The following is a 14,722-nucleotide window of genomic DNA, read 5'->3' as shown; positions in this document are numbered from 1 at the left end:
CACATTTGGCAGGAAAGCAGTTGGACTTTGGGGAACAGAGATCCAGTGGTTTGGGTCCTCTAAGCTAAGGGATCATGCAGGGTAAGGGATTGTCCAGGTTTCCTAGCCTCTGTTCTATTCAGGCATGGAAGGTCCCCTCTGGGGGATCTCTAAGAGAGCAGCAGCTGGAAGGGGAATAGAGACACTCAGAGGGAAAGAGCCCCCTACCTGTACCCCTGACAAGGGACTCCTCCCTAGCAGGAGTGGTCCCCAGGGAACAAAGAGGAGTCAGATCTAAGAAGGGGTGCTTCTGGAGGGGGCAACTCCTTCTGTGAGGACACCTGAGCAACAAGGAGTAGTCCCCTGCCTATCAGGGACCCACAAAGGTCAGCTGACCATAGTTGAATCTCAGGGGGAGCCACCTCCCTCCCTCCCCACCCCACCCCCAATGAAGTGGCAGGTAGAGAGGGCGACTCAGAAGCGGGTGCTCTGGTAGCGTAGCCTACGAAGATCTGAGAGGCCCTCATCCCGACAGTACAGCTCCCTGCAGGGACTCTCGGCCAGTCACCGGCCCCCTGCCCCACCTCCCCCTCCACTGCTGCTGCCGCTGCTGCTGGAGCTGCCACTGCTTGCACTGCCACTGCTGCAACGGTCTTCATAGATGGAGATTTCAATCTGGGGAGGAGCCAAGTGAAGGAAGAGAGGCATCTTCATCAGGCACTTGGGACAAGCAATCTCTCTGGGAGTGTGCACTTAGCGTAGGAGCGCCCAACTCATGGATTATATTCACCACTTCCCACACATGAACTTTTGTCATCTCCCCATGGTACTCATCTCCCATGGATCAGGAACACAGAGTAGTAGTATTGGGTGAGTCCTGTAAAAACAACCCAAGGGAGATGATGGAGAAGGAACTAGGGGCATGTCCCTATCCATAAAGCCATCACTCAGTATGGCCTGCCTGAGGAGCTCCTCAGACCCTCCCTTCAGACATCAGATAATATTGCTCAGTGGTTACCAGCTGGTCAACAGTCCTAAATGGCTCTTACTGCTAAAGGCTGCCCTAACTTTATAGGATCATACATAGCCATAGAGCTGGAAGGGGCCTTGAAGGACATCAACCCCTTCATTTTACAAATGAGGAAACTGAGGTCTAGAGAATTTAACTGACTTTCACCAACCGTCCCCAAGGTCATCTTGCCATGTGAAGCAGCACTCTTGGACTGGACCTCCCAAACCCCTGATCCCATATAATTACTAACGTTTGGCATTCTCCCCCTGGAATTGATCTGTCTTGATAGGTGACCCATCCCACTATATCTAGCTCATCCCAGATCAGATCTCCTCTATCACCACATGGATTTGGGCTGGCTACCAACTTGACTTGAGTGTAATCAAATCAACGCAACCACTGCTTCTACGAGGTGTTTCAAAAAATTTTCTGTAGATTATCAACTTGAGAGACAACTTGATGTACTAGATAGCAACCCTGTCTTGAAGCCAGGAAGACCTGAGTTCATGGTCCTGCCTCTAATATATATTGATAAGGGCAGCTGGGTGAAGTGGATAAATCAGCCCTGGAGTCAGGAGGATCTGAGTTCAAACCTGACTTTACACAGTTACTAGTTGTGTAACCCTGGGCAAGTCACTTTAACCCCACTGCATCAAAAAAAAAAAAAAAAAGAACGTGTTGATAACATCTTAGTGCTTTTGACAATTCTCTAAAACCCTAAATTGCTGAGAAAATGCTGAATTTCAATAAAAGAGGGAGTTTTCTATTCCCTGTCCCCTATGGATCAATTCATCATCCCTGTTACTTCCCAAACCAAACCTCCTTTCCCTGGACTCCAATTCAGCTCTCCATCCATCACTCACTTAGAGATATGAACACCTTCCCATTGTCCAACCCATCCAACCCAGGCCCAGCAATCACACTCAAAAAGGATACAACTCTCATTCCTCGTTCCACTGGATCAGTGAGAAGCAGACCCCGGGGAGCAAAGATCTTCTCATTCTGCTCTTGGATATATCGGGAAATCTTCTTGAGAACCTGCAGAAAGGGTGTTAGTTGCTGATGGGGGTGGTCAAGGGTACAGACATTAGGAAGGGGAAACAGGAATAGAGAGAATGAGGAGTGCAGGGAGGGTAGAACAGAATGAAAAAGGATAAGAGCTATTTGTGACTGAAGGTAAGGATGGGTCTAGGGTGGGAGCCACCTTCTCATAATGGGTCTCCATGCAGAGGAAGATAAAGTATGCCGTAGCACAGGCCAGACAACCCTCTAGGTAGGAACTGCCCCCAATTTTCTCAGCCTCAGCATAGAAGTTGTTGAGAGTCTTCACCGTCTCCTCAAACAGCTGCCGCTCAATCTGGAGAAACAACAACATTAAAGGCCTGGTTTAAGGTCCCAGAGATTACAGACTATAATGGAGAGCTGGCAAAGAGGAGAGAGGTACATCAGGATTCAATAGGGTGTGAGTATCTAATATGTGTGTGGCTCACATATAGGGAAAGAAGAAATGTAAATGAGATACTTCCTGCAGTCACGGATACATGAGGGCTCTATACATGGGACTTAAATTGCTTTGAGCAAGTGGGATGAGATGCTATATCTGCCTGTCAAGGGAGGGCTGGAATCTCTTTCCCTAGAGGTAGCTAAGTAAGAAACTCTCAGGCTTTGAATGGTTGAGATGCTGTCTGACCAGATGGCAAGGGGACAGACTGGGACCTGCCTTGCAGGTAGTTTTCACAAATCATTAGGCTGCAGAATTTCATTGGCCCCACCCACATTTCCCCAGGGCTCCCTCTAAGCCACCCCCACAAGCTGCCAGGGCTTCCCTGATCACTAAGCTCAGGGACCACAGATGTCTGTCTGCCTAAAGCCAAAGCTCTCCAAGGGGGCAGTAAGTAGCTGTGAGACTCTCAGTTTCTGCCTAAGACAACTGGATGGAAAAAAAGTAGAGAAAGTGCCATCCTTTCTACAATGTGATCTCTGTTCTTAATACTATTCTGTTCTCCAGGGTTAAATAACTCCTGAAGGCATGCATTTGCCTGCTGGCTAGCCCAGGGGCAAGGAATGGCTGGCATTTTTCTGGAAGGTTGGTCAAGGACAAGAAGCAATGAAGGCAACTCTGGACCATGATATAAACAGTCCCTAGGTCTCCCTCGTGGCCTAGCATCCAAACCTGCCTGGCCTGATAAATAGAAGTCATATGATGTTGCTTTTCCATAGGTCAGAGCTAAGGGGGTGGAAACTGGGTGATCCAGAACCAAGGCCAAACCCAGCTGGGCCACCATCAAGGTTCCTTGCAGGCTCCCCAAAATTGGAGTTCAAGGGTCAGCCTACATGAGGCAAGAGCATGCTCAAGGGTTTCTAATTAAGTTTCATTTCTGAGGTTACCTCCTATCTACTCTCTAGTTCCTGTATGTACAGCTAAGTTTCAATGAGTGTGAATAATTAATGTAAGTGCAGTGATCACATTATTCAAATTTTGATTTCATTTTTCTAGTAATGCACTGGAACCAATGACCACATTTTGCATATAACTTCCCATAATGCCATTTGAATAATTCAGTCACTTAGCAAGATTCATTATTTGTCCTAAATATTATTTGCCCTAGCTTTACATAGTTTTGAGTACTATCTCACTCATTAAAATGTGAGTTCCTTGAGGGTAGAGACTGTCTTCTGCCTTTCTATATAACCCCAACACTTAGCACAGCATCCAGCACATAGTAAGCATTTGATAAATGCTTGCTGAGTGACTGTTGACTAACACAGACCTGATTTCCATAGTGCATGGGCAAGAAGGTATTTGGACTCCAGGTTCATTCACTATCCTATAAGTAGTTTGACTGTGACTTGGACCAAGCACCAAGACTAGAGACAAGAATTCCTTACCCGACTGTCCAGCTCAGGGGGGAATTTGGTCTGGAACTGGCAAGTGGTCCCATCGCTGTAATCTCTCTGGACAAAGACTTTGGTGGCCAATGAGGCACTGCGCCGGAGCTCCTGCAGATTGTGACCCTCCAGAGACACAACGAATTCAATCAGCAAACATGGTTTCTGCTATGTGCAAGGGGGGCAGGAGTGTGGAGAAAAAGAGGAATAAGACACAGTCCCTACCCACAAGGAGCTTACCATCTAAGAGAGAGGATGAGACATGTGCACAAGTACTGATGACACAAAATGCTTCACTTCAAGACCAAAATGGATGCTAATCGATACTAGAGCCTGTAGCTGCCTCCCTCTAGGGCTTCATATGTGTCTTATAATATAGCTATTTCCTCTGTACATGTTATCTCCCCATTAACATGTAAGCTCCTTAAGGAAAGGAACTGTTTTCACTTTGGCCTGTATATAATATTGCCTGGCACATGGCAAGTACTTAATAAATGTTTGTTGATTGATCAATTGGCCATCCTCTAAAAAATGGACTTTGGAAGTTAATGTGACTCAAAAAATTCTTCATCTATTGACCAAACTTCTGGCAATAAATCTCTCTGAATTTCCCTAAATTAATCCTTACCCAGTAGGTGCATACAGTCCATAACTAGCTCCATGCTGAAATGCTTACCACTTTGGCAATATCTACCCAAGAAATTATGCTCTATTGAAAAAGCATCCAAGACCTAGGATGACCCCCATAACCCAATAAGGCATCAGAGAAAGATTTTGGTGTTTAAGTGCTTTTACACTAAGCACATAAAAGGGCTCCAAAGTGCTAAGAAAAATCAGAGGATATGTGTATACACAGACACATATATACATATGTATATACATATATATGTATACATATACATATACACACATAAACACACACACACACATATATACACCCATATATATACATATAGGTATGTATATATAGACACATATTATAACTTGGTGAGGAAGGGAATCTTGGAAAGTTTCACAGAGGAGGTGGCATCAAAGGATGAGAGAAGAATTTTAACAATCAATAGAGAAAGAAAAAGAAATTTCTTTGGAAAATGAAAAACATAGATCAAAGCAGAAGCAAAAATAAATCAGAGTGAAAACAGAAAAGTCCTAGAACCAGCTGAAGGCCTGGACTCAGATAATAGGAATGAGTCATCAAGATGGTCAGCACATATTCCTCATTTTTCTTAAGATGGTTGCCTGCCTTGTATGGTCTAAACAACTAAGAAACCAGCACTTTCTTTCACAGTATAGGTGTCATAATGGCTCTCTGCCTTTCCCAGCTACTGTGACCCATGAAAAAGGTGCCATTGACACCAAGTGTGGTAGTGGCAATTGGACCTGCCCATTGTCAGCTCTAGGCAGGAATGGGCAGCAAAGTCCAGTAAAGGTGTGCTGTTGCCAGGGCAAACATGTGACATATGTTCTCACCAATTCAGTATAGTAGAACCAGAACATTTGAATGGGTATCAAGAGATCTAGGACCTAATATTGACTCTGCCACTCTGTGTTATTGGGAAAGCCATATCATTTCTCCATGCCTCCTTTTCTCACCTATAATATGAAAGAGTTGAGCTAGATTTTCTTTCCCAGATATAATATTATGGCTTTATCATTTAAGCTGGGAACCACAGAGGATATGTTCTAGGACCCCAGGCTCAATATTCAGCTCTTTTGCTGCTACTTTATACAATCTCAGCCAAGCACCAACTTCCAAAAAGAGGATTTGGTGATCTTTTTGTTCTAACACCTAACACATACATCTACTGAGGGAGAAGGTTCATCAGAAGTAGTTCCATTGAGGAAGACTATGGGGAAGGGGGGAGGAGGAGCACAGGGGCAATTTGCAGTTTGTGGAACAGGATTTTACGTGGATGGGCTCCAGCATTCTCAGAACTTCAATTTCATAAAGGAGGAGAGCCCCAATTCACCCCCTTCACTACTGGCTACCCATTTGATAGAACATAAACTTTGAATTGGGAAAGCCCTGAAAAATAATTGAACTTGAGGGTGGAGCCAAGATGGTGGAGTGCAGGCAGCAACCCAGTTGAATTCGCCCAACATTCTCCTCCAAACCACTTTATTATAACTCATCAAATCAAATTTTGGAGGAGCAAAACCAAAAGAAGGTCAAAGTAAGACATTTTTTCAGCCTAAAACAATTTAGATCTGCAAGAAAGGTCTGTGACATGGGATGGGAGCCATGACAGGATTTGAGGTAAGAGGGTAGGATAACTGATCTGAAAGAAATTACAGAAAACTTCTTGCTGACAGTGGGTGCTGCTGATGCTACTTGGGAACCATATTACCCATTCCTAGTTCTAGACTGCAGTTCCAGGGTGAACACAAGCACTAGCACCTGTAGTTAGAGGGGAACAGAGGTGACTGCAGGGCAAAGACCAGACCAAAGACCACAAAAGCAGTGATCACACCTCTCCCCAGATCACACCACCTTAGAAGAACCAAGAACTTGCTGACTCCCAGAGTTTGCTCTAAAAACAGCAGCACCAAAAAAGCCTGAAACTTGGGACAGTACCTCCACCCCCAGGTGAGCAGAGCTTAACTTTAACTTAAAGTTTAAAGTCAAGAAATAAGTTAGAAGAATGAGCTAACAACCAAAAAAGAACAACCATAAAAAGCTATTACATTGACAAGGAAGACTAAAACATAAACTCAGAAGAAAACAACACTGTGAAAACAGCTCCCCCCCAAAAAAAGTCTAAAAAAAATACTAATTGGACTCAAGCCCAGCAAGAATTCCTGGAAGAGTTAGAGAAAAAGAAATGAGTGGTAAAGGAAAAATTGGGAAAAGAAACTAGAGTGATACAAGAAATTGTGGGGTGGGAAGAAGAATTAACAGCTTGGTAAAAGAGGCACAAAAAATACTGAAGAAAATAACACCTTAAAAAATAGACTTGGCCTACTGTTAAACAAAAGAAAGAAAGAAAGAAAAGAAAAGAACAAAAATTTACTGAGGAAAGAATTCCTTAAAAAGTAAAATTGGCCAAGCAGAAAAAGAGGTGCAAAAGCTCATTGAAGAAAATAGTTCCTTAAAAAGCAGAATTGGACAACTGGAAGCTAATGACCCCATGAAACATTAAGAAATAATCAAACAAAGTCAAAGAATGAAAAGACATAAGAAAATGTGAAATATCTCATTGGAAAAACAACTGACCTGCAAAATAAGATTAAGGAGTAATAATTTAAGAATTATTGGACTACCTGAAAGCCATGATCAAGAAAAGAGCATAGACATTCTATTTTAAGAAATTATCAAGGAAAACTCCCTTAACCTATTAGGCACAGAGAATAAAATAGAAATGGAAAGAATCCATTGATTGACTCCTGAAAGAGATCCCCAAATGAAAACTCTCATGAATATTACAGCCAAATGCCAGAGCTCCCAGGACAAGGAGAAAATACTTCAAGCATCCATAAAGAAACAATTGAAACATCATTGAGCCATAGTCAGGATCACACAAGATTTAGCAGATTCCACATTAAAGGATCAGAGGGCTTGGAACATTATACTCCAGAAGGTAAAGGAGCTAGGATTACAAACAAGAATCACCTACCCAACAAAACTGATTTTAATCCTTCAGGGGAAAAATGGATATTTCATGAAATAGAGGACTTGCAAGCATTCCTGATGAAAAGATCAGAGCTGAATAGGAAATCTGAAATTTAGACACAAGACTCAAGAGAAGCATAAAAAGTTAAACATAAAAGAGTAGTCATAAGGAACTCAATAAAGTTAAACTGGTTTACATTCCTATATGGTTTACATTCCTATATTCCATGAGTGAGAGTCAGTTACGATGAGATGATCTCAAAAAAAATGAAAGGGTGAAAAAGAGGGATGTGCTGGGATGAAGGAGGAGGAAAAGGTAGAATGGGGAAATTTTCTCACATAAAAGAGGCAAGGAAGAGCTTTTGCAGTGAAGGGGGAATGGGGAATGGGGTGGGGTGGTAGGCAATGTTTGAACCTTGCTCACATTGTAATTGGTTCAAAGAGGGAAGAGATATACATACAGTAGGGTATAGAAATCTACTCAATTGGGAAAAAGGAGGGAAAGGTGATGAGAGATTGGAGGAGGGAATAATAAAAAGAAAGGTGGATTGAGAGAGGCAGTGATCAGAAGCAAAAGAGAGAGAGAAGGATAAACAGAAGAAAATGAGATTGAGAAAAATATACAGTTAATAATCATAACTGTGAATGTTAATGCTCACCCACAAAACATAAGCAGATAGCAGAATGGATTAAAAACCAGAATTCAATGATATGTTGTTTACAAGAGACATACTTGAAACCAAAACATGCATACAGGGATAAAACAAAGGGATGAAACAATCTATTATGCTTCAGCTGAAGTTAAAAAGAGCAGGGGCAGCAATTACTACCTCAGACTAAGCAAAAGCAAAATTTGACCTAATCAAAAGAGATGATCTGGAAAACTACATTTTGCTTAAAAGGTACCATAGACAATGAAGTAATAGCAAAACAATTGCAAGGGTACATTTCTCTGATAAAGGCCTCCTCAAACATATAGGAAACTGAGTAAATTTTTATGAATGAGAGTCATTCCCCAATTGATAAATGGTCAAAGAATATGAACCAAGTTTTTAAAATAAATCAAATCTATATATAGACATAGGAAAAAATGCTCTAAATCACTGTTGATTAGTAAATGCAAATTAAAACAACTCTGAAGTACTGTCTCATACCTATCAAAAATGATAAATGTTGAAGGGGATGAGGGAAAATAAGTGCACTAATAAGCTGTTGGTAGAGCTATGAATTAGTACAATCATTCAAAAGAACAATTTGGAACTATACCCCAAGGGTTACAAAACTGTGTATATATTTTGACCCAGCAACAATGCAACTAGGTCTATACTCCAAAGAGATCAAAGAAAAAGAAAAAGGAGTTATATGTACAAAAAATATTCATATCAGCTCCTTCTCTGGTGGTGAAGAAATTAAGGGGAATCAACTCATTCTGCCATATGATTATGATGGATTATGATTATGTTATAAGAAATGATGAGGGAGTGGTTTTAGGAAAAAAAAAAAACATGGCAAAATCTATATGAACTGACGAAAAGTAAAGTGACAAGAACCAGGAGATCATTATGCACAATAACAGCAATGCTTCAATGATGATCAACTGTAAAAGACTTGGCTACTCTGATCAATACAATGATCAAAGATAATTCCAAGGATTCATGATGAAAAAATCCTATCCACCTTCAGAGAAAGAAAACCAGTGAACTCTGTGTGCCAATTTAAGTAGAAATTTTTTTGCTTTGCTTATTTTTTTTTTTTGCTTCTTTTGCTAAATGGCTAATATGGAAATATGTTTTGCATGATTTCACATATCATTTTTCTTACCTTCTCAATGGGTGGGAGAGAGATGGGAGAGAAAGAAAACTATTCAGAATTCGAAATTTCAAAAGAAAAGAATGTTTAAAAACAAATTATAAAATTTTAAAGGAAAGAAATTGAGTTGAATAGTAGGAATTTTTTTATAAAAGGAAATAAGTGTACTTGGTATATTCATTTTTAAAATGGGAAAGTAAGACTCAGAGATGTTAAATGACTTGCTATGGACACACACCCAGTAATTAACAGAGACAGAATTAGAATCCAGGGCTTCTAGTTCTAAAGCCTCTATACAATACTGTAAAAACTAAAAACAGCACCCAGTTCATTGAGTAAATCCAAATAAAAGTACAACCCACATTAGGGCCTTTATACCAGAAGCATGGTAGAAAGATCTCCATTATAAACCTAAGGAGAATTCTTCACTCAGGAAGACTTGTTGGCAAATGAGTTCTGATATAAGCCTTTCCTAATTGCAAGTGAATCTTGCTTTATGTAAAAGAATTTTCCCCAAAGTGTAGTGAATTTTTTGTTGTTGTTGCAAAGTAAATTATATTTTAAATTCATTAGGGGAGCTTTCTGTTTAAGGAGTCATGGCAGCTTGAATAAAAAAATTGTGGTATAAATAATCACCTCTAAATTTGTCTGCTTTGCAAATTTTGATGGGGGAGTGGTATTTTGAAATTTCTTAAGGAAGGTTATGTGTCAAAGTTATAATATTCCACCCCAAACTCAAACTCAAAGCAGTCAGGGGTCATTGGGATGGATTCACCTGACAAATGACACATTAGTCCATTGGACAAGTCAATATATGTGCACACACTCTGCACATTCTCTGTGCTTTCTGTTGTAAAGACTCATCCATGGGGGTTCATATTAGGCTCACATACTAAAGAGCAGGCTAGTTCCTCCCATGGGCTCACACTCAACTGAACTAGAAGTTCTTTTCCAGGTCCTTCATAAGATTTGGCTTACATTTCAACATAATCTTTTCATACGTATTGTCCAACCACCACCATATGAAGCAGGAAGTGCCACTATCACCATTTTACGGGTGAGGAGACTGAGACTCAGAGGTGAGGAGGCATACTTGCCAATAGTCACATAACTAGTAAGTAGCAGGAATGAGATTTGAACCCATGTCTCCTGGGTCCAAGCCCAAGGCTCTTCTACCACACCGCATTACCTCTCACCAACAAAAGTAAGGAGGTGGATTCTCTGATTTCCAAAATCAACTGTTCCTTCTAGCTCAATTGAGGCAGCTAGGTGGTGCAGTGGATAGAGCACCAGTGCAGGAGTCAGGAGGACCTGAGTTCAAATCTCACCTCAGACATTTGACAGTCACTAGCTGTGTGACCTTGGGCAAGTTACTTAACCCCAATTGCCTCATTCTGGGTCATCTCCAGTCATCCTGATGAATATCTGGTCACTGGATTCAGATGGCTCTGGAGGAGAAGTGAGGCTGGTGACTTGCACAGCCCTCCCTCACTCAAAACAAAGTCAAGTGCGAGTCACGTCATTATTTCTCTGATGGCATGGTCTTCTTCAGCAAAAAAGGATGAACACACACACACAATTTCACTTCCAGTTCTAACAATCTGTGACTTATGAATCATCTTATGACCAAGGTCTTTTTGTAGCTTCAATAACTATGCCATTTTGAATGGGCTACACAAATGACTTGCTTTATACTAAATTGTACTCTATAATAAACAGTGCTATGACATAAACTTTATTAATAACCCCAAATCATTTTGTAGATTTGAGAGACTGAGGCATTAAAGTGGGAAGAGATTCCCCCAAATTGCTGTGGCAAGGGTGAGAAACTAGAAGGGCTGGCAACCGGCCATCTATTTGATAGCCCTGTGCAGCATGCTGGAGCCTGCAGAATGCAAGGCATTGCACCATAGGGAGAGAAAGATCAAAAGAAAACTGATCTCATTGTGAGAGTGGGTAATGAGTAAACTAAAGTGTTGGACTCCTGCATATAGGTATAAGAAGAAAAATGTGAGTGGGTGGTCCACACCCACAGGAAGTACTTTCCCCAACTATATCCTGATGGGCATAAATTTGGTCTTCAATCTTAAGCTAGGTGGTCTAGTCCTTTCCACAGAAGTGGACTTATCTAAGTTATAGAGGTAGCATGGTTTAGTAGAAAGAGTACTGAATAGCCAAACAGGAGATCTGGGAACCAGTTGTCCAGTTGTTATTCAAGAATACTCCTGGGATCTTTTCTAGAATGAAATTTAGCTCACTTCATAGTTTCCTCCTGTTATTGCCCTTCAAAAGCCCACTTCCCTTCCTTCTTCAAGTGCTCTCTCCTGGGTCAGGTAACAGCTGAGTAAGGACAAGGTCATCAGGCATTTTATTAGGAGGAAATGGAAAATCAGTGACAAAAGCTGTTGGCACCAATTTCTGGGCTGCAGTGTGACTGGGAAGAAGGAGGCAAGAATCGATGGATGGATGCTGCAGGTCACAACCCAGGCCTCTCATGTCTTGCAAAGGAAGACTGGTACCCAGAGAGTAGGGGAGGGAAAAAGAATTACTGAGTATCCAAAAGACCCAGCCTGTGCTAAGGAAAGAAGCAATTAAGTTGAGTCAGATTCCCTCAGCTATTTTAAGGAACTGACCAATTGAATAGAATTTTTATATAAACAGAGGTATCCTAGGCATTGAGTAGATGTGATTTCTCCAGGGCTCCCTAGGGTGGAATGTGGGGTAGAATAAGGAGCATGAATGTTCCTTAAAGTAGACAAGACCCATCTCCAAGAACCCTCACCTCAAATAATTCCCAGAATCAAATAAATTCTGGGGAACTAAAAGGGGGAAATGAATTCAATGCACAGTGGGACCAGATGACCTTAGTCCTTTCAGGTTGTTGATCTTTTCTACAGACAGAAATCGAAGTAGAAGAAAGTTAAAGTCTCACAATTTGTAAGGAGGTATGAGGATTTACTATGAAACTCTATCTGATGCAACTAGTTAAGCATTGTCCCTCTTGGTAACATTAGTTTTAGCCCAGGCCTCCAGGAGATGAATCAAGCAATCAACAAGCACTAAGTACCAGGTATCAGGGACACAAATACAAAGAATGAAAAAATTCCTACTCTCAATGAGTTTACATTCTAATAGAGGAGATAAGGGTTTAAAACAAACAAATAACTTAAATGTTATATGCTTCCCCACTCTCATAGAAAGTAAGCTTCTTGAGGGCAGAAATTTTCTTTTTGCTTTTGGATCCCCAGCATAGTGCTTCCCACTTAGTAGTTTCTTGCTGAATTGAGTTGAATTGGAAATTTCCACCCTTCAAGGTAAAATGGAGAAGACAGCTTGAGATAGGTGGGCCGTTGGTCAGCCTAGTGTTAAGATCATAATGACAGTCACCTGCTCGATTCCTCACTCATCAGAAGTTACTCCTTCCTACTAAACCTCATAGACTTTTTAGTCCCTGAGCCATTTTCTCTTTGGGCTTTCTCTTTGGCTCTATATTACTCAGTAGAGTTTGCCACCAGAACAAGAAAACCAAGCTTCCTGTTCAGGCACTGCTCTCTGGTGCTGAGGATCCCCCTAGAAAAAGCATCTAGTGGTTCTGTCTCAGATAGACTGAACTCTTTGCCCTGACTGGCCCTTTGCCTTTTCAAGCAGCCAAGAGCTTCCAAACCCCTGAACCTTGTTCTGCAGTGATGACTACAGGGGAATAATAATAACTAATGCTCAGTGCTATCATCAGAGATGCATAGCAGCTTCTCATACTGATTAATTCAAAAGCTTCTCCCTTCTGGAAGGGCAAACTGAAGTGAGGAGGGAAAGAAAGCAGGGAATCAATCACAAAGCCAAGAAGAAAACCTAGGAGTCCTGGTTCCTAGAGAAGCCACAAGGATATTTTAGAGGGACTTTTGGCAATGCCACTGTCCTGCTGTGTGACCACCTGTACAAGATATTTTCTTTCTTTGGACATAAGTATTCCCATATGTAAGGGGGAGTGACTCAGAGATGTCTCCTCTCTCACAGAAGGGTGGGTATTGGCTGACACCCATAAAGCCAGAAGGATTCATTGAAAACACTAAAACTAAGCACTCAGGGTTTGCACCAAGACTGTCCTCAGTGAGAGGTTACCTTGACACAGTGGGACCACAGTGCTTTCTACAAAGGACAAGGGGATAAAGAGCTTCTGTGAGGAGTAGGCTTCAGAGACTACAATCACATGTAAGGATGAGAAGTGAGGATAAGTGTACAGAAGGATAACTGAGACCAAAGGCTTTCTTTATCGGAAGAAATGAAACAATTTAGCTCTCCACCAGCCCTCACACTTCATCCTCAGAAGGAAATAGAAACCTCAGGGGCCACAGACTGGAGCTCCTTGGTGGTGCATGCTTTGGGTTTAGTGTGGCAAGCTTTAGGCTTGGGGCCCTGGCCAAATGCACCGCATAGCAATGCCAAGGAGCCAGTGCCTCCACTCCACCCCCAACATTTACATCCCATCCCTTCTCCCAAATCCCTGCATGTACACACACACACACACACACACACACACCTCTTCTAGGGATTCATCCTGACTAGGAAAGCAGTTTAGAAAGAAAGCTGAGCCAGAGCTGCTAGAGAAAAAAATAGATGCCCCTTTGCCAACAAGTGGCAGAAGCGTCTTCAGGTCTCTCAGAGGGTTTGAGGACCTGTGTTGGAAAGGAAGGTTGAGCCAGGGAGTAAGGGGTTTCCTGCCTCAAGGCGGGGCAACTCACTTCCACCCCTTCCTGTTCCCCCACCTCCCTTCAGTCCAAGCCCTCCCCTCTTTCCTCCTCCCATCAAGGCTGCTCCAAGCCCGGTTTAGGTCCCCGCGTGCAGCTTGCTTCCCGTTCCTAGCCGCAAGAACTAGCGGCGGGGCCCGCAGGGCGCTTCTCACTTACCTCGGTGGCCATGTTCAGCGCGGGCGGGCTGCTCGGAGGCGGCGGTGGGAGCAATGGGGTTGGGTGGGAGGCGCTGTCCTCGGTGCTGAACGAGGAGCTGCGGGGCCAGGGCCCTAAGCGGGCAGGGGTTGCCGTGTGCTGCGACGTGGTTTATAAAGCTCGGGGCCGAGGAGGAGCAGCGCTGTCCTCGGTGCTGGGACAATGAGCTACAAGAGGCCGGGCCCGGCTGCAGGCTCAGCTCTCAGCACTGGGAGCTCCCTGCTCCCGCTGCCTCTGCAGTCAAGAGGCTCGGTTTAGCGTTGGCGGTGGCAGCCGAGGCAGGGGGAGGGGCCAGACGGAGGAGCCAGGAGGGTGGGGGTAGGGAGCCGTGTCCCCCAGACTCAGTTGCCTACCGAGGAGCCCCGCCCTAGGGGAGAGGGCTCAGCCCCGCCCAATTCCGGAGTCCCCGCCTCTCCAGCCCTTCCCCCACCCAGAGCCCCGGGAGTGGAACACTACACAAGCTACGGCTTCCCCTCGGGG

The 14,722-nt window shown here is 43.0% G+C and overlaps 1 protein-coding gene across 1 annotated transcript; it reads right to left on the bottom strand.

Annotated features, from left to right (window-relative positions):
- Positions 1-459: 459 nt before the first annotated feature.
- GOLGA7B (golgin A7 family member B) lies at positions 460-14,215 on the bottom strand. Its single transcript, XM_072621451.1, has 5 exons — positions 14,204-14,215; positions 3,881-4,048; positions 2,196-2,348; positions 1,928-2,029; positions 460-654 (listed from the first exon to the last, which is right to left on the bottom strand). The coding sequence occupies exons 1-5, from the start codon at positions 14,213-14,215 to the stop codon at positions 544-546; spliced, it is 546 nt and encodes a 181-aa protein (XP_072477552.1). The 3' UTR covers positions 460-543.
- Positions 14,216-14,722: the final 507 nt, after the last annotated feature.

Source organism: Notamacropus eugenii, chromosome 1 (assembly GCF_028372415.1).
Source record: "Notamacropus eugenii isolate mMacEug1 chromosome 1, mMacEug1.pri_v2, whole genome shotgun sequence".
NCBI classification, from domain to species: Eukaryota; Metazoa; Chordata; class Mammalia; order Diprotodontia; family Macropodidae; genus Notamacropus; species Notamacropus eugenii.
This window is presented reverse-complemented; position numbering and strand designations above follow the sequence as displayed.

Excerpts from the sequence above, each read along its gene's own strand:
- GOLGA7B (XM_072621451.1), bottom strand. Across the intron at positions 2,030-2,195 it reads TGGAGACCCATTATGAGAAG|GTTCTCAAGAAGATTTCCCG; the intron begins GTGGCTCCCACC and ends CCCTTTCTGCAG. Across the intron at positions 655-1,927 it reads TGGAACGAGGAATGAGAGTT|ATTGAAATCTCCATCTATGA; the intron begins GTATCCTTTTTG and ends GCTCCTCCCCAG.